General features: G+C 34.5%; 1 protein-coding gene across 1 annotated transcript in view; it reads right to left on the reverse strand.

The window, feature by feature from the left end:
* Nucleotides 1-19,394, reverse strand: part of GOLGA4 (golgin A4) — a 74,266-nt gene that overhangs the window by 26,944 nt on the left and 27,928 nt on the right. The window contains 7 exon segments of the mRNA XM_079116257.1: nucleotides 1,590-1,720; nucleotides 2,167-2,288; nucleotides 3,038-7,278; nucleotides 8,692-8,763; nucleotides 8,765-8,848; nucleotides 10,963-11,094; nucleotides 15,275-15,453. Of these exon segments, the coding sequence (XP_078972383.1) occupies nucleotides 1,590-1,720; nucleotides 2,167-2,288; nucleotides 3,038-7,278; nucleotides 8,692-8,763; nucleotides 8,765-8,848; nucleotides 10,963-11,094; nucleotides 15,275-15,453 (4,961 nt within the window).

The following is a 19,394-nucleotide window of genomic DNA, read 5'->3' on the forward strand; positions in this document are numbered from 1 at the left end:
ATACAGCTCATTTTCAAGGAGGGACCAAGACAAAGGGCCTACAGTTACCTGTCTCCCTGCTCCCTTACCTCTACACCTGAAGAGGTTGTCATGACCCTTGCAAAGTCTACTATCTGCTACCCCACATATCCAGACACACAAATAGTTCACAAAAGGGAACTCTAGAGGTATGGCAAAGCTTCTCCCCTGCAGTTGAAGTTCCCTGGCTTAACTGCTCATGACAAACAGTTGCTGTCTTCTCAAAGTTCCTTTCTTAAGGAGAAATCTTTATGAAATATGTGAAGCTAGTGAAGAATATGCTCTAGCACTCACTGTCATCTTAAGGAAATCATTTAACTATGTTGAATTTGCTTTTCCTTCTGCAAAAACAAAAATAGAAGATAGAACTATGCCAGCTGTATTTCATCTTCCCATTTCAACATTCTCTAAGCATTCAAGAATAGTATTTTTTTAAATTTAGCATATACATATTCTGGAAATACTAAAAATGTAAAATTATTTATATCTTTTCATATTAAAATTTAAAGCTAAAAATTACAGAAAGCATTTATAGGCATGTGTCATATATTGGAATTTCAGTTACTTCAATTATAATAAAAATATATACAATCTGTTCTAAGCTCAGACATCTTATCGCTAATATAGTTGAGACATGATTCTCTATTTTTGCATTTTTATCATAAAATGGCTCTTGGAGCATACAGAATTAAAGTCTGGAGTAATAGAGTAATTAAAAGATATGTAACTCAACGGAAACTAATTTACAGCTTAATATTTATATTTAAAATTTAATATTTATATTTAAAAAATTCTTGGATCCAAAGTACTCACTAGTATTCAGGGATTGAACCCAAGGGCACTCTACCACTGAGCTAAATTCCCAGTCCTCAATTTTTTTTTTATTTTGAGATGGGTTCTTACTAAATAGCCCAGGTTAGCCTCAAACTTGGGATCCTCTTGCCTCAGCCTCCTGAGTAACTGGGATTATAGGAGTGCGCCACCATGCCAAGCTCATGGCTTACCTTTATGGTTTATGTCTATGGTGCCATTAACAGAATAAGTATTTTTGAAATAACCTTCCATTAAATATAAAACATTAGGCTGATGTACTCTGTTTTTCCCATCTTTTTTTTTTTTGTCCTCTGACACCAACAAAAACCCTTTTAAATGAATAAGAATGGAGTAAAGTTAACTGGCTTGCCCAGATGATTCCAGATAAGTTAAACAGCCACACTCAAAATAAACTAACTGTCCCATTGCTAAAGACTTTACTCAAACACGGGCTCTCCAATCTTAGTATGGTTTTTTCATAGTTTGGTCTGTGAGGAAGAAGGAAAAGAAAATTCCTTCTTCTCCTTAGTAACTCACTGTTGCTTCAATACCAGCAAGTGGGCTGCACTGCCCAGAGGACAGAATCTAATCAGGAAACTACAGTCCTGGCACAAATCAATTAGATTATAAATCTATATACAGTATGAAAATACTAATTTGGGTAATATATTAAAAAAAAACTCAAGAAATACAAAATCTTCAATGCTACCACGAAATCTATTATAGCTAAATTTCAAATGAGAAAGAAAATAAAGTACATCAAGGATTTCTTCATATCTTTTGGCTGTTCTTTTCAGATCATCATCTTTCTCTGCAATTTTTTTATGTAACTGATTTGTCTCTTCTCGATGACTTTCCAAAAGTTCAGCTTCCACCTCTTGGGCCTTATCTAGATAAAAATGGATATACATAAGAAAACACATTAGTCAAGAGTAACTACCTATATTCCATTTTCAGTAAAAACTAATTTCAAGTTAGTTTTGATAAAATTCATTGAGTGTGAGCATTTAGGGTGTTAAATGAGACAACCAGACCAACAGTTATCAAATGATCAAAAGAACCCTCTCACTAAGCATAAGTATCTTTACAAGGTAATTATTAGCTAATACTTTAGGGTTCTTTCACTCACTCATACCTTCTTTAAGGCAAGTCACTGCCAGGTACACCAGGTTAGGAGAACTTTCTAGAGAATCTAAGAGAATATTTTGGGCAAAGATCATTTTTCCTCAGTTTAATGACTTGCAGCATTTACCACAAGTGCAAGAAAGAATAATCTTACAATATAGCATCTGCTAATTGTGATTTATTCCTTATTGAATTTAAAATTGTACTTACTGATTGTTTCTTTTATGGTCATTTCCAGCTCCTGCTCCTTTTGTGCCAGCTGGGTATTAAACTCTCTCATCAGCTGTTTTAATGTGGAATTGTGCTTCAATTCAAGATCTTCCTGTTCCTGCCTGAATTTAAAAAAAAAAAAAAAAATTGAAAGGCTTACTAGCTGCCAACAAAAAGAACGAGTTGCAAAGGTACCTGGTCTTCAGAACAGTATATACAGGATGATCTTACTAACATGAAAACAATTCTAAGGGTATGTGTGCATGCATGCATATCTGCGTACAGATAATTTCTGGAAAGATATACAAACTATGATTACCTCTAGGGAGTGGTTCATTGGAGAATTTTTTTCCTTTTCCACTTTGAATTTCTACCAATACATCTATGCTATATGATAATAATGTTATGCCAGGCATGGTGGCGCACACCTATAATCTTAGAGGCTCAAGAGGTTAGACAGGAGGATCAAAGTTCAGAGCCAGCCTTAGCAAAGGTGGGGCACTAAGCAACTCAGTGAGAACCTATCTCTAAATAAAATACAAAATAGGGCTGGGGATGTGGCTCAGTGGTCAAGTGCCCCTGAGTTCAATCCCCAGTACCCCCCTCCAAATAATAATAATTTTACAATGAAAAATAATAAACAATAATTATTTGGATGTATACCTAGTAATTATGATCTTATATTCTTGCCCCTAAAAGAACATGGAATAACACTTTCCCTAACCTGTTTTTAATTTCTCCTCAGTGTTTAACTTACTAGACTTTTGTTTAATACTTTGGTAAGGAAATACCCAAATAACTTAAAATAACTGGATTAGGCACACACAAAAAAGGATACTTAATTAAGGAAGAGTGCAGAAATAAAACATACTTGATTTTCTCTTCCATTTCTTGTTCACATTCTTTCTTTAGTATGTCCAATTCTTGCTGATGTTCCTTCCTCAACATCCGAAGGTCTTTCTGCAATCTAACAATCTCCTTGCCCAGTTTCTGTTTTTCCCGCTCTGCCCCTGCTAATTTAAACTCCAGGTCATTGTGCACGGCTTCCATGTTACTAAGCAACTGGGGTTGGACCACATGTGATTTGGATTTTTCTTCAGTGCTGTCTTCCAAAACTTCAGTGGGTTTATTTTTTCCATCCATCTGTTGTTGTAAAGCCTGTAATTTTTCATATTTTGAGGTTAACTCTTCCATTTCAACTCTGTGTACTTCCTTCTCTCTTACTAAGCAGGAATCCAGCTCTTTTATCTTTTGTTCTAAGGTCTGACAGGTTAGTTCCTGCTCCCGAAGGGTTTTCTGGACATTGTCAGTCACATTTTCCCAGTTTTGCTTTGTCCCTGTGTTATTTTTACCACCCTCTTCTTCCACATGCTGGGACATTATCAAGGGATATTTCTTTCTTTCCTCAAGTTCCTCTTGAAGATGATCTATCACAATTTGATGCTCATGTTGCTTTGCTTCAGCACATTCAAACTTTATTAAGAGTTCCTGGTACTTACACTGCATTTCAGAATAAGATGAAATTGCCTCTTCTTTTTCCTGCTCTAGCCTCTGTAAGAGCTTCTCCTTTTCTGTTAAATTTCCTTGTAAAACACTGAGTTTTTCTTCATATGTCTTCTGTACGCAGGCTTGGGAATCTGTTTCTTCTTGCTCTGGATAAGGAGCCACATTGTTGGCTGATTTGGATACAACTGATGTTTCCGATTGTGGAGAACTTTCCATTGACTTAAGTTTCTCTTCCAAAATATGAACTTCCCTTTCTCTTTCTTGCAATTTTGTGTTTAGCTCACTCAGATGGCTTTCTGTACCTTTTTTATATTGTTGTTCTTTCTCTTCCATTTGAGACAACAACTGCTTCTTGATAGCAGCAATTTTTTGCTCAGCTTTCTTCTTCAGTTCTGCTAATTTTGTAGCACTTTCTAATTCAAGTCTATCTTCCAAAGCCTTTAACTCCTCTTCTTTGCTTTTCACACTTGAATTCACATGTTCTATTTCTTTCTTCTTAATCTCAAGTTCAGCTTCCATGGAAGACATTTGCTTTTCAAGTCTTAAAACTTTTTCCTCAGCTCCTTTAATTCTGTTGTCCTTTTCTTCTCCTAACTCTTCAAAGTGTTTAAGTTGCTGAACCAACTCTTTCTGTTCAATATCTTTTAATTGATTGTAATTGTTAAGAACTTCATGTAATGACTCAATTTCAATTGTTTTCTGAGTAATGTGGTCCTCTAATTCCACAATCCTTGCTGTTTGAGTCTTTAATTCAGTCTCTAAATTATACTCCTTTTCCTCCATCTTACTCTTCTTGTCTTCCATTTCACCCCTTAAGCATTCATATCTTTTATTTTGTTCATCAAGGTCTCCCTTCAATAAATTGATCTGCTCATCCTTTTCACTAGTTTCCTTTGTTTTTAACTCAAACTGCATCTTCAATTCTTTAATAGTGTCTTGATGTTGCATAAATTTTGACTGAGCTTTTTTCTTCCATTCTGAGAATTTGTTGGACCAGTGATCCACCTGCTCAAGAGCAGACATTTTCTCTTTACTCAGTGTATTGACTTTCAAAGATAAATCCTGTACCTGATCCTGCAACTCACGTTGCTGTTTGTCATATTGCTCAGTGAGAGATGAAATGGCTGCTTCTTTTTCAGTTAGGCTGATACTATTCTGAAGCTGAGCATTTAAATCAGTTAGTTGTTTACTAAGACTGCTGATCTCAGATTTTTTTTCCAAAAGCTCTTCTTTCATCAATGTGACCACATTGATGTTTTCAGATAACTCCTTCTTCAACTGTGTGATACAAGACTCCTTTTCAGAGGCAGCCTGTTGCTGATTGCCTCCTTCCTTCTGTAAGGCTTCTTTTTCTGTCACAAGACCTTCAATATCAGCCTTCATGCTCTTAATTTGATTTTCTTTTTCTTCTAGCTGATGGGTAGCCTGTTGCAAAGAAGTATTTAGTGCATTTTGCTCTTGTGTTAGCTGCTTAAGTTGTGTTTCCAATTCAGAAACTCTGCAAGTTTTCATTAGCAGGGCCTCCTTAACTTTAGTTGTGTGGTGTTGACAGAGGGAAATCCTAGAAAGAAGGGCATTAGTTTTACTACTACTAATGTCAATTAGCTCATTTGTTTTGGCTTCCAATAAAGCTTCAGTTTTCTTAGAGTAACTGTCTAGCTGAAATGCTAGTTCCACAGATAATGTTTGGAATTCCAAGCTTTTGTCTTCTAGGCTTTTCTTACAGTTTTCATGTAAAGATTTCAAACTCTGAAATTCCTTATCCATAATTTTCAACTCATCTGTCAACTCAGAAACCTTAAGTTTCTCTTTTTCTGCTAGCATTTTTAGTTCAACAAGTTGCTCTTGAAGAAAAGTATTTTCCTTCAGAGAATGATTCAAGTCAACCTCCAGCTTTTCCAGTTGTGCTTTCAGTTTAGTTTCACTTTGTGAGAGAGAGGTCATGTGAACAGACTTTTGCTTTAACTGTTCCTGTAATTCATTTAATATAGTATCCTGCTTACTACCTTCTTCCTTCAGCCACGTTATCTCCTTGTTCATCTCTTCTTTTTCACACCCAAATATGAGGACCTTTTGCTTCAGTTCTGCTATCTCTTGTTCTTTCTCTTGTAACTGGACTTCATGTTTTTCCTGAAGCTCTTCAGCTTGCTGATTAAGTTTCTTTTCCCAGCTTGATATGACATCACTGAGTTCTCGCCTGTGTGCCTCAGTAAGACTCTCTATTTGCTCCTTTTGATTTGTTTCCAGTCTTGATACTGCATCGTTGATTCCAACTGAGTTAGCCTGTGCCATTTCCAACATTTTGGCATTGAACTGTTTTTCTTTCTGACTAAGCTCTAGAACAGTATTTTCAAGCTCTTTTTTAAGTTTGGCTTCCTGATCCGACAATTTTTTCTTTAATGTTTCTTGCATCTCCTTTGCTTTCTGCTTAATTTTTTCCATCTTTTTTTCTTGATTTTTAAATTTGGTTTCGTATTCCTCATGCAAAATACTAATACTGTCCTCCTTGGCTGACAATTTCTGTTTGAGAATCTCAATTTCTTTGCTCTGTCCTTCTTTCATTTGTAAAATTATATTTTCCTTTTCCATCAAAATTTGATTTGTCTGTTCCTGCTCAATGTTACTATCCTTAAGTTGGGACTCATAGAGTTGGGTTAAAGATTTTATTTTTTCCTCCATTTCACTACTTTGTTTTTCAAGCTGCTGCATTAAGTCCTGAACCTGGGTTTTTTGAGTATCTAACTCAGTACAAACATCTTTCTTTTGTGTTTCAACTTCAGCTACCTTTTTGGTAAGAAGATTTTTTTCTGTTTCCAAATCCAATAACTTCTGCTGCAATTGGGCCAACTGCTCCTCATAAGCTTTTGCCTGTTCACGTGTGGTACTCTGATGTGACTGGAAAAGATTCAGCTTAGCAGATGCCTGTTGGAGTTCTTCTTCAGACCTTTTAATATCTGCCTCTAAATTTTCTATATGAGCCTGATGTTCTTTCAAATGCTTGTCCTTTTCTTTCAAGAGAAGCCCCAGTTGATTAATTTGATCTTTTAATGCCTTCTCCGTTCTCTGGATAGATACTTCTTGTTCTTTAATCATACTATCAACTTGCTGCTGGTGATGATTTTTCTGTTCATTCAGCTTGGCTTCTAAGTTTTGCTTCATTTTATCTGTTTGATCCCTTAGAACAGAAAGTTCCTCTTCTAGCTTGTGACGAGCTTTTAATACCTCTGACAATTCAGAAGATAATGATTCCAGTTCTGTTTGCTTTACATCAAGCTTTTCTAAAGTCTTTTCATTCATCTCCTCTATGTGGGCCTGGAAGAGAATCTCTTTGTCTTTCAATAGTGTTTCTTTTTCTTGTTCACATTTTTCTCTAAATTTTTCCATTTCAGTCTGATGTTGTTGTTTTAAGACTTGGAGTCTTTCAGACCAAAGGTTATCCTGCTGATGCTGCAGGCTCTCCAGTTCTGTCTTGTGTTTTTCAACTAAGACTGTAATTTCTTTATTGTGCTTATTTTTTTCAGCTTCCCAATGAACAGCTAAATTTTCTGATTGACTTTTGTTTTCTTGTAAGCTTTTCTCCAAAGAACTTTCCAATTCAAGAATTCTCTGTTAATGAAAATGAACATATTTTTATTAAAGTCCCAATTAGCTTATTAGCAATGATATACAGACATGATGTTTACCACCTAAAGTTTAGATAAGTAACTTTACATATCATACCAAACACAAAAAAGGACAATGTGTGCTCAATTACTAAAGAAATCATATAACAAAGGAAAGATTCTGTTTTTCTACACAATCCATAATTCCAAATTTTTTTCTACTTATTTGGGTAAGTATTTCAACTACATCTATTTTCAAGAATATTCTAATGGGTAATAAAAAAACAAAAAACATAAATCACAAACAGATAATAGTAACTTCTGATAGGAAGATAATTTCCCCCCATGTTTATTTAAGGCCTACAACAGTATTTTATTATTTCCATAACTTAACTTTGGAAGAAAAATAATTTGTCTGATTTTTTTTTATCACAAAAATTATTATTTAGAAGGTTTTCATTTGTTTTAAAAAAGGAAGTACTTCTATAAATTTTACCAAAGACTACTATTATTCATGAAAACATCAATCTTGACTGAAGGAAAAGAGCAAAGTAAAGCAGACCATAGAATGTAAGAGCTGAAAAAGTCCTGAGGAATGACCAGATTCAATCTCTTCAGGTGACTGGTAAGGAAATTAAGACATGATTAATTTACGAAACTAGCAAGTGTAAGATCTAGTCCTCTTAAGTGACCATTTCTGTCCACCATGCCAACTTTTATAAATGTTGGTAATGGAAAAGTAAACAATTTAGAAGTATGACTATCTTACTATGTGAATCACAGCAAAAGGCTAAAAAAGTCTAACATTTGTATGTTTTCAAAACAGGAAGCACATTTGAAGTACTAATGAAGGAAAGGGTCAGTAAACTTTAAAATATGCAGAATGAAACAAACATACTAATAAATTCATTATAGGATTATATTAACATGGAAAAACTTAAATGCAAAAGCAAGATATTGATGTAACTGGACTATAGATTATGTTTAGGACATGGTAGGAGGTGAAGCTGGACAAGCAAGAAGGATCCAGGGCAAGTGCTACCGACACAGTGAGACCACTTCCTACGTCAGGGGTAGGTAATCAATGGAGCAGGGAAGATGTAGAACCTGAGTGCTCAGAGGCAGAGTATGTGGCTGTCAGAAATATAGCCAGTTAAGACAAAACCAGAAGCACCAGGTAGCAAACACAGAGCACAGAACCCGAAGCACTCCCATGAACAGCTCTCACCATCTAAAAATGAAGGGCATGTATACATACATCTAACCCAGTAAAACAAAAGGTTCTCTGAAATCTCATAATGCTGTTGTCTAGCCCTTTATCTCAGTTATTTGAAATGTGGTACCTGTTTGAAAAAACACAAATTATTTTATATAAATAATTTCACAGACCTAGAATCTGAATATTATTTAAACTTACAGTTTTATAAGTCTCTGCTTCTTGCTGAAGGTCCCGAAGTTTATTTTCACTGTCTACGAGGATTGCTTTTTTTCTGCAACTCTAACTCTTCCAGGGCCAAAGATTCTTGCTGCTCTTTTTCTTGGGTGATCTTCAAATATTCTGACTGACTCTTTTCCTGTGCCAAAAATAATTAAGACCATCTTAAACCCACATAAATCTTCAGCATTCCCAAAGCAGTTCCACAGAAATCATGACTTTCATTTGATCTGCACCCAGCCCTGTGAGGTAGGCAATATCATCATCTCTCTTGTCTACAGAACTGGCACTTTGGCTTTTCCAGTATGGTCTGGCTGATCTTTGCCACAATTATTATTAATAAGAAAAATTTTGTTCCAGTAACCCCACTATGTCTCCTATTTTTCCACTACTTAAAATGTTTTACAAAAAACTTCTAAATATGAAGGGCAATGCAATTACTGCTCTTTTTTCTGCACTTGAGATTGGTATTTCAACACTGTTTAGAAACACTGTTTAAATTTATGTGGTCTGTGAGAAACACCTCATTGTAATAGGGTACCTCACATGGAAAACGAAATCAAAGTTAGATGACTTGTGAATATATGGATAAGAATAAGGGAATATCTCTAAAACAAAGCCTACCACACTCTTTTTAGATTATCTGAACTCTACTGTCCCCTCAACTCTGAAAATTTTCTCTAAATTCTCCTTATTACATATCAATAATCATATTAAAGGTTTTTACTATTTTGAGAAGTTCTAAAGAGTACCTTTAACATAGATTAGCACATTAAATATTAATTTCTTGATTGAACTTCAGTTATAATAAGTGTATTTATGTATATCTAATACTTAGGTATAGGCTGCCAAAAGCAGTATTCTCAGGTCACTATACCCTGGTGAAGCACACTGTTGTAAGTAATGATTTTATACCATTATTATGAGTAGACTGATGAAGAAAATACCAGTTTATATAACATTGACTTTAAAAGTTTTAACATACCATATTGTTTAATGTAAAATATTTTAAATGAATTTCTACATGCTTATAAAAATGAAAAAAATTTTATAAAGTCTACTGAATGAAGAAGGGGACAAGCAGACATGTTTTGCTCTATTTGGAATATATCTGAATATATCAGTTCTTAGAAGTCATTATTAACATGGCCAATGATGAAGGTCCAGTGCCTATAAAGGTCAACTACTTCAGCTGAAACAGCATAGTGGGTCTTGATAAGAGTCCCAGTTTCATTTATGTCCCACTTTGTTTCTCAATTCCCTGCCCTATTTTTAATTTATACTGCCTTGTTAATACTTTCAGTATTCTTATAAACTGCTTTAATTCCTTTCTGGACCAACAAAGAATACAAATATGTGTTTATTATTTGTATAAATTTCACAACCACACATTAATTTCCCAAATCTCAGACAATTATACTATAAATTTATAAGCTTATTTGCCCCACAGAGCAGATCAGAAAACTTGTTACCTTAGTTCAAGAATCATTATCATTAGTTCATTATATTTATGAAATTCTCAAAAGTTCAGACCCAATTAAGAAAACAATGTATAAAGGAAGAAGATTAAAATTTTAAATACTATTTCTTCATGCTTTTGCACTAAACGCATTTTAAACGTATACATACTATTTTAAGGATAATAAATTCATATAAAAACTACATTTTTCACATTAACACTTTTTATGATAACTTACATAAAAAGGCTTCCACAATTGAAGAAAAATTTTTTTTTGTTTTAAATTTTCAAATTATATTATTTCAACAAGTCTATCAGCAAAAATATGAATCTTTGCTTTTCTGATTATTGCTTTTGTTAGTTCAGTCTGTTTCTAAATTTAACTTTATTTTTTAAACATCATATGGATTGAACATTTTCTCCTTTTTAAAATGCAATTCAGGCAAAACTTTGGAGATCTGTGCTCTGGGTATAATGGGTCAGTTGAGTTTTCAGATATTCTTCCTGAAGTCACTAGTTCAATAACCTACCTTCTCCTTTTCTTCTTCCTAATTTCGGCCTACTGATAGATAGGGTGGAAGGGCTGGATAAACATACCCAAACAAGCAAATTGACTGATGACAGCTTGGTAAATGAGTACATTTAATTTTTACAGAATACTAAGCTAAGGAGTTCTGACAGCTTTTTCTGCCTACCTCCTATCCTCTTTGCATATCTGAGAGACAGTAGCCAGGGGATGTCAACTCTTTAACTCTGTGAAATTTATCTATAGCAAAAATAAAATAGGTACTTACAAGAGCTACTTTCATTTGCTCCTGTAATTCCTTTTCTCGGATCTCAAGCTTTTTGGTCAATTCCTGCTCTTTGCTGGCCAGCTCCTTTTCATGCTGTTTCTGCAGTTTAGCAATTTGTTCTTCATTGGATTTCTGAAAATCAGCCAAGAAGATAAAATGAAAACACCCAGAATAAAATATGTAACTCCACAATGAAATAGCATTTTATTATAGTTTAATCAAGCTAATAAGAGGAAAAAATTCTCTATATAGATCAAAGTCACTAAAGCCATGACAGTTAAAAAACAAGCTGGGCATGGTGGCCTGTGCCTATGTTCCCTGCATTTTTCTCAGTGAGACAGAAGGATCACTTGAGACCAGCTTGGGCAACATAGCAAGACCCCACTGAAAAGAAAAAAAAGAAAAAGGGAAAGGGAAAAGGAAAGAAAACACACACACACACGAAAAATCAGTAATCCTTTTCTCTTAGTTTAAGACAAGAAATGTTACTGCTGTAGTAGAGTCCTATGGAGTTGAAACTCCATTTCTACAATTTGCCAGGAACTTTCCCAGAACAAGAAAGCAATGGGAGATGGGGGGTCAGGATGTTCTCAGAGAGGGCACTTCATGGAAATCAAGTTGCCCTGGCTGCACCAATCTAATTATGCTAGCTTTCTAGGTATGGACTATTCTTGCTTGGAGGAGTCATTAGACAAGATAAACATGCAAAAAAATAGCCAATACTCTTCCAAAAAATAAGAGTAATTAGGGAAGGCTAACTACCAGTAGGACATATTATAAAACTAGAATAAATACAGTAGTGCAATACCAGTACATAGTCAAAGCAACGGAACAGCACAGAGAATCCAGAAAAAAAAGACCCACATTTATTACTTGACTTAGTATGCAATGAAGATAACATGGCATATCAGAAGGTAAAGGGTAGATTATTAAATAATTTGGAGACTATTTGGTAGACATCTGGAAAAAGGTTTCAAGTTGGAGTTGTACCTCACTCCCCACACCAAATAAATTTTGGTTGGACCAAAGAGGTAATTATTTAAACAAATGAAAGCAACAAAGTGCCACAAGAAAAAAAAAAAAAAAAAATAGGATTAAAAACTAGGATCTCATAATTGAGCATGTGTTTGTCTTTTTGTTTTGTTTTGTTTTGCAGAACTGGGGATCCAATGTAGGACTTTGCACATGCTAGGCAAGTGCTCTACAACTGAGCTATATGCCCACCCCTTCAAGTGTTTTTATTTTTTTATTTTTATTTTTAATATTTTATCTGTAAATGGACACAATATCTTTATTTACTTTTTTATGTGGTGCTAAGAATTGAACCCAGTGCTTCACACATGCTAGGCAAGTGCTCTACCATTGAGCCACAAACCCAGTCTTTCAAGAGTTTTTAAACAGAGTGGGGTGAGAGGGAGGCAAGAATGGAGGAAGGAGGGACTGTATAGAGGGAAAAGAGGGATGGGAGGGGTGGGGGGTGAGGAAAAATAACAGAATGAATCGAACACCATTACCCTATGTAAATGAATGATTACACAAATGGTATGCTTCTACTTCATGTACAGAGAAACAAGATGTATCCCATTTGTTTACAATAAAAATAAATTAAAAAAAAAAAAAACAGAGTAAAGATCCAGAGAGCATTTGAAGAAAAGACTAACAAATTCAACTACCATTAAAAAAAAAAAAAACAAAAAAAAACATTTTATGGCTAAAAATAAACAATAATTAATTTAAAAAATAAAAAATCCAAAGAAACAAAAACAAAACAAACTATAAATAAAGTCAACAATAATCTGAGATTACTTGGATAAAAGCATGTTATATCCAAAGGGCTAATTCCCACCATCAGTAAAGAGCTTCTACGATTATGTAAGCAAAGACTAACATGCTGCCCTTAAAACCAAGTCTAGGATTTAGTCAATCAATTCAAAGAGTAAAACTACAAATTCCTTTTAAACATATAAAAATATGTACTGGTAGGAATTATACCATACTGGTTAAGAATTATACCTGTCAGAACTACAATAAGCCAGGCCTGGTGGTGCACATCTGTAATCTAGCTACTCAGGAGGCTAAAGCAGGAGGATGGCAAGTTTGAGGCCAGTCTTGGCAACTCAGGGAGATACTGTCTCAAAATAAAAAACAGAAAGAGTTGGATATGTAGCTCAGTAGTAGAGTAACCCTGGGTTCAAATTCCCAGTACCAAAAGAACAACAAAACCCCTATGATGATATCCCTTTTTAAAATTTATAAGCTTGGAAAGAGAGAAAGGTAAGATAATACCATCTTTGTGACTGGGGCAAACACTTTTAACACAAGGTATGTGAGGGTCTAAACTGTACTCCACAGGGCTGAGCAACCAGGCAATAATTACAAATGCACATAATCTTTGAGTAATATTCTACTTCTAATAATCTATCCTAAAGAAATACACACGTAAGCAAATATGTATAAGGATAGTCACAATTTCCAATAGCAAAATCTGAACTATCTAAATATCCATCAGGCGACAATTAAATTATGGGAAATTCATACAATGAACTCAAGCAGCCTTTAAAACAGATTGGGGCAGGTGCATCATTATCAGTTATCAACAAATAAGGAACAATCTCCTACATAATTAAAAGAAAAAGCAAATTAGAACAATTTATATAACATGGTGTTTTTGTATTGAGAAAATTAAAGGGGATTATAAAACAACAAGGAAATTATATGCAGAGATTATCTCTGGGAAGTATATTCAAAAAAGAACTTATGCTTGGAAAAACCAAGAGGTTAAAATGGAGGGAAATCTTTTTTCACTATATAGTTGGGTTTTTTTAATTAATTCTTTTTATTTACTCAAATTAGTTGTACATTAGAATGCATTTATACATAACAGTAGAATGCATTTATACATTTTGACAGATCATACATAAGTGGAGTATAATTTTTTATCTTTTGATTTTTTATACTACAGCCACATTAGGATCTTTCAAAATAATTTACATATTATTACATCATTATATTCCATGGTACAATTACTTAGCACATCATATGACCATTCAAAAAATTAAAATTAGACAGTTGTAGTCAATGCCTTATACAAAAAATAATTGGTCACAATTTCTATCTTGCAATTTGCTTGTAGTTCAGCAGAAGGATTAGAAAACATGAAAATGATTTAATTTGCCACTCTCCATATCTCTATGCCCAACTATTTATATAACACCTGCTATGAATAAAACCACAGAAACCTTGCCAGAAGTAAAAACACACACTGCAACTCTAATATCCAAGCCTCATCTATTGAGATCTGTAATTTTTCATAAGCCATTTTAGAGGCCATAATCAAACATTAAGAAGGTAAACTGGGAGTCAGCAAAGCAACAGGATAGAGTCAACAAGGCAAAATGACAGGAGGAAAAACAAGCAAAACCAAAACCACAAATGGGTGGAAAAGGGAACTGGGGGCAGGCAGGGAGTGTCATGATATTTTCATGTTTGCATTTCTGAAAAACTAGAAATCTTGGGATTTTGAAAATGAGATCAGTTTATCTATACATATCTATTGCAGTACCAGGGATGGAACCTGGGACCTCACACATGCTAGGCAAGCAAGTACCCTACCACTGAGCTACATCCCCAAGTCCTGCATCTTTTTTAGATTTTGAGACAGGATCTCACAAAGTTGCCCAGGCTGGCCTTAAATTTCTGGTCTTCCTGTCTCAACTTTCCAACTAGCTGGGATTACATGCATGAGATACCATACCTGCCCTATCTATATTTTTAACAGCACCAGAACATTAATAATTATCCTTCAAGGAGCTGAAGATGTAACTCAGTGGTAAGGCATGTGTTCAGCACGAGTGACGCCCTGGGCTGAATCCCCAGCACTGCATAAAAATGAACAAATAAATAATTATTTTTTTACAATATTTAAAACAACCACCCTCAACAACTCACTCTTTCATTCCCTGAAGCACACACACATTAGGCAAGCGCCTTCTCAACCAAGTACTGCAGAGGATATTCTACCAATCAAGTTAAGCAGTCTACCTTCAAGGAGCCTATAGTCAAGAAACCTGGTAAGGCACAACTCAGTTCATAACATAGCCCACTGGAGAGAAAGTGAAGCTTAAAAGGATCCAGATAAGTACTTATGTATTAAATTTATTTCTCTATCAAAGTACGTTTTTTCTATATTCTGAACATAAAATGGTCAGTCTGAAATACATATTAATTCTTCCCTACAGTCAAAACTGTAAGCCAAACATCAGACTTGATTTCAAAATTGTTATACTTCATTTCAATCCTGAATTATTCTTACTTTCATTATGTCAACGACTTCCTGTTTCACCCGACTTAATTCCTGTTGAAGGCTGATGCGTTCCTCCTCACTTGTTTTTTCAATAGCTTTTATTTGTTCATCCATTTCTGCCTTCATTTTTCTCCGTGCCTCTTCTGTTTTTTGGGCTGTGCTTAAGGCTTTTTCAAGTTCCTCAAAAGCTATAATAGAAAGAGCAGAACACAAGTATCTCAAGAAATACTATCATTAAGCTAAAGTGTTTTACATTCAATTTACGGGAACTAAGAGCAGCTATAGCAGGACAGGTTAAAAGACATTATTTTAAGCCAAAAGATATTTCTGAGTTATTCAACAAAGCCACAAGAATTATTCAGTCATTAAAATCAATTTTCACTGAGTTCTGAATTAGGTTAAGACTGCTTATGTAGACTAAGCTCAGAAGTTTGAAAATATATATATTATTAAAGATTCCCCACTCTCCCCTCCCCAGTGTCCTTGTGGATAACAAATTAAAAGAAACAAAATGTGTTCTTACTTCTATCTAATTTCAAGTGCTTCCTTATTTGTTATACAGTTTTAAATTTATCTATCATCAGTAATTAGGTAACACTATTGTATTCTAGGACATATTTAAGAATGAAAAAAAATGATTGCTTGACAAATCTTACATGTAAAAATTCTTAACCATATAACAAAAGAGCAGGGGACTTTGCTTCTTTTTAAAAGCACTTACTGGGTAAATAACATATTTAAACAATATACTTTTGAGAGGAAGCTTACTACTTGTGTAAGTTTCAAACCAGGCCTGCTTTCAATTGACTAGAAAGAATGATTCAATAGTACAAAAAAAGGCATTACCAGCAGGGAGTTCTTGAGTGAGATAAGTAAGAACTCAGGCTTTAATGAGTGTGGTGGCACACACCTATAATCCCAGGGACTCAGGATGCTGAGGCAGGAGGATCTTGAGTTCAAAGCCAGACTCAGCAATTTTGCAAGGCCCTGAGCAACTCAGTGAGACCCTGTCTTTAAATAAAATAAAATTTAAAAAAAGTAGGGGAGGCGGCTGGGGATGTGGCTCAGTAGTTAAGCACCCCGGATTCAATCCTCAGTAGCAAACAACAACAACAAAAATCCCTGAGACCCTGCAGAAATAATCATCTTAGCTAGAGTAAAAGGCCTTTAAGGAAGCCAAATAGATTACCCACTGTTTAACAAAATCAGATGGGATGGGTACAAAACTTGGGTAACTTGGACCCCAAAATATATACATGTGTATGTTTATACTTGTGTACATATGCATGTACATATGTGTGTGCATACATGTATGTCATGAATATATATTCATGCATACATAAACACACTTTATTTGCATAATGACACCCTGTGAAAAATCCTAATGGTACTGTCATCCTAGATTATTTCCTTTAGTCTTCACAGAACAGAAGTCCACAGACCTCCCACTACACACAGACTATAAACTCAAGGGCTTAGGAAGAATTTTCAACCTCATCAAGAAATAGGTTCTGAGGATACAGTTCATTGACATATATAATATTTTCACTTCCAGTTGTATAAGAGATGTGGGAAGTTCAATTTAGGCCATCTCAGAAAAAAAAGGCCTTTTATTAACCAGAGCTTGGCTTAACGGTGGTTTGGGCACAGGAACTGCATACCTGAAGACAAATATCTATTCTAAAGCATTTTTTAAAATGGTAATTGCATCAGATACAGAAAAAGGAAGAGAAGGCAGAAACTCTGGTGACAACTGGAAATACAACTTAGTACTTAAAAAAATAACCCTTATGACAACTATAAATCTTTGATATAAAAAACAAATCTAGGGTTGGGGATATAGCTCAGTTGGTAGAGTGTTTGCAAAAGATCCTGGGTTCAATCCCCAGCACCACATACACACACAAAAAAAATTCTTTTGAGGTCTAAGGCTGTATAGCTCAGTGGCAGAGTGCTTCCTAGCATATGTGAGGCACTGGGTTTGATCCTTAGCACCACATAAAAATAAACAAAATAAAAGCATTCTGCCAATCTGCAACTACAAAATTAAAGAAAAAAAAACACACACACAAATCTATCCAATTTATTCATTTTACATAACTTAAGTATAAAATGATGCTAAATAAGGTCTAAATTTCAAATGGATTACCTGAAATAATTTTAAGATTCCTAGTCTAACTTTACTACCATTTGCCTGCAAACAACATGATCATAATCCTTAGACAGGAATATGCTGGAAAGGAAACTACTTCAAGAAAAATGTTTTCTTTAAAGTTATTTTTGCCCCATGAATTCTAGTATCAACCATATGGAAATAAATGACTCTTGCTATTACTATGAAATTAGTTTCCTCACTTAAAAATCAGTCAAATCAAGGGCTGGGGTTGTGGCTCAGTGGTAGAGCGCTTGCCTGGCACATGTGAGGCACTGGGTTCGATTCTCAGCACCACATAAAAATAAAGATTAAAAAAAAGAATGCTTTAAAAAATCCAGTCAAATCAAATGATTATGAGAGATTCTGTAAGAGTACTTACTGCTTAGTTTGTGCTGATGACTTAAATCTGGGAATAACAAAAAAAATGGGAAAGGAATGACAAATATTTTGTAATGGTTAGATGTCATCAGTACCTTTTCATTATTAATATTCAGCAAGTACAACTATTTCTTAGCTTTCTAAGTACATCACAGAAACACCTTAAATCAGACTGGAGAATTTGAAGATAGTTTTGATTATTGTCCAAAGTATAAATAAAAAACTTTGGTCAATTAAGCAAAATAAAACAAAACTTTATATAGTCAATACCAAGTAAATTTTGTTTTAATTTTTTAATTTCAGAATCAACTACAGTATAAAACTAAATGGGTTGGCAATGTGGTTCGGGGTGGAACGCTTGCCTAGTACATGTGAAGCCTTGAGTTTAATCCTAGCACCACGAAAAAACAAAAACAAATTTTAAAGACCCATAAAACTAACTGATTTTCTCACCTTTCAAACAAAAAACGCATACCGCAAGTACCTATTTAGAATTTTCCACTAAATAAGTTTTCTAAACACACAGTATATCTTAGAATATTCTGATATTTTATTCTAATTTTAGTGTTTAATCCATTAAAACACTTTCCCTAAATCACCTAAGTCAATTATCCACCATGTAATGATTAAAGAAAGACAGATTTCATTCCACAGTTCTTATCATCTAAATTTAACCCCCTCTCTCTCTATTATGTCAGAGAACTAAATAATTTTACACCTAGAAGGAAACCTTTGAAATCTTTAACCCAACATCCTTATTCAAATGAATTTCCAGGGCATCCAAATTTTCTCTCAGATGATAAATAAATTTAAAATAAGATTTGATGGTAGGCTTCCGACTCAATTAAATGTGACATGTAACTCTGACAAGACTTACTGCTTTCTAACTCTATTGTGCTTTAAGGAAATAGTAAGGAACCCCAAGAAAGCATTTAAGCACATTACATATATCCACATATATGAAACCTATTTCAAACCCATTATAGATTCTAAACTATATCACAAATGAAACCACTTCTACACAGAAAGACAGCCTCCATCAATGAGTCCCATTTCAATGTCTGAGGAGGATAACTGAGAAAGTTCACTTACTAACGAGCAGAAGCATCTCACCTTCTGACCCCGCAATCACCAGACACAATAAAGTAGTATCTACACAGCCTGTAACACTCTGCAAGTGAATTCCTATTCTTTCCAAAGTGAAGGTATGCTAGGATTGTAATGTAAGTATCAAAGAAATATGTTCTGAATGTCTACAGAATTCACCTTTCAATTACCAACAAAGAAAGAAGGCATGCATCAACTGCAGCTGACGCGTCAGCCAACATGCAAGAGTGAGCAGGGAAAACTATGGTCAAGACACATACTGAACAGACAGGAAGGCTAAGCACGAACTGCCGCAGAATGTTGCAAGAACACACTGTGTTCTTCCAAAGCAAAATTCGATGTATCTCAGGCAATTTTTATTTAAAACAAAAAACAAACAAAAAAAAAACTTTGAAAATACTTCTAGACAAAAATTTAACCAACATTAAATATGGCCTCTGTCAGGTAAGTGAAACGTAGGGCAGGACTTCTATTGCTAATTCCTCACTT

The sequence above is a fragment of the Sciurus vulgaris genome, assembly GCF_902686455.1.
Source record: "Sciurus vulgaris genome assembly, chromosome: 16".
Classification (NCBI taxonomy): domain Eukaryota; kingdom Metazoa; phylum Chordata; class Mammalia; order Rodentia; family Sciuridae; genus Sciurus; species Sciurus vulgaris.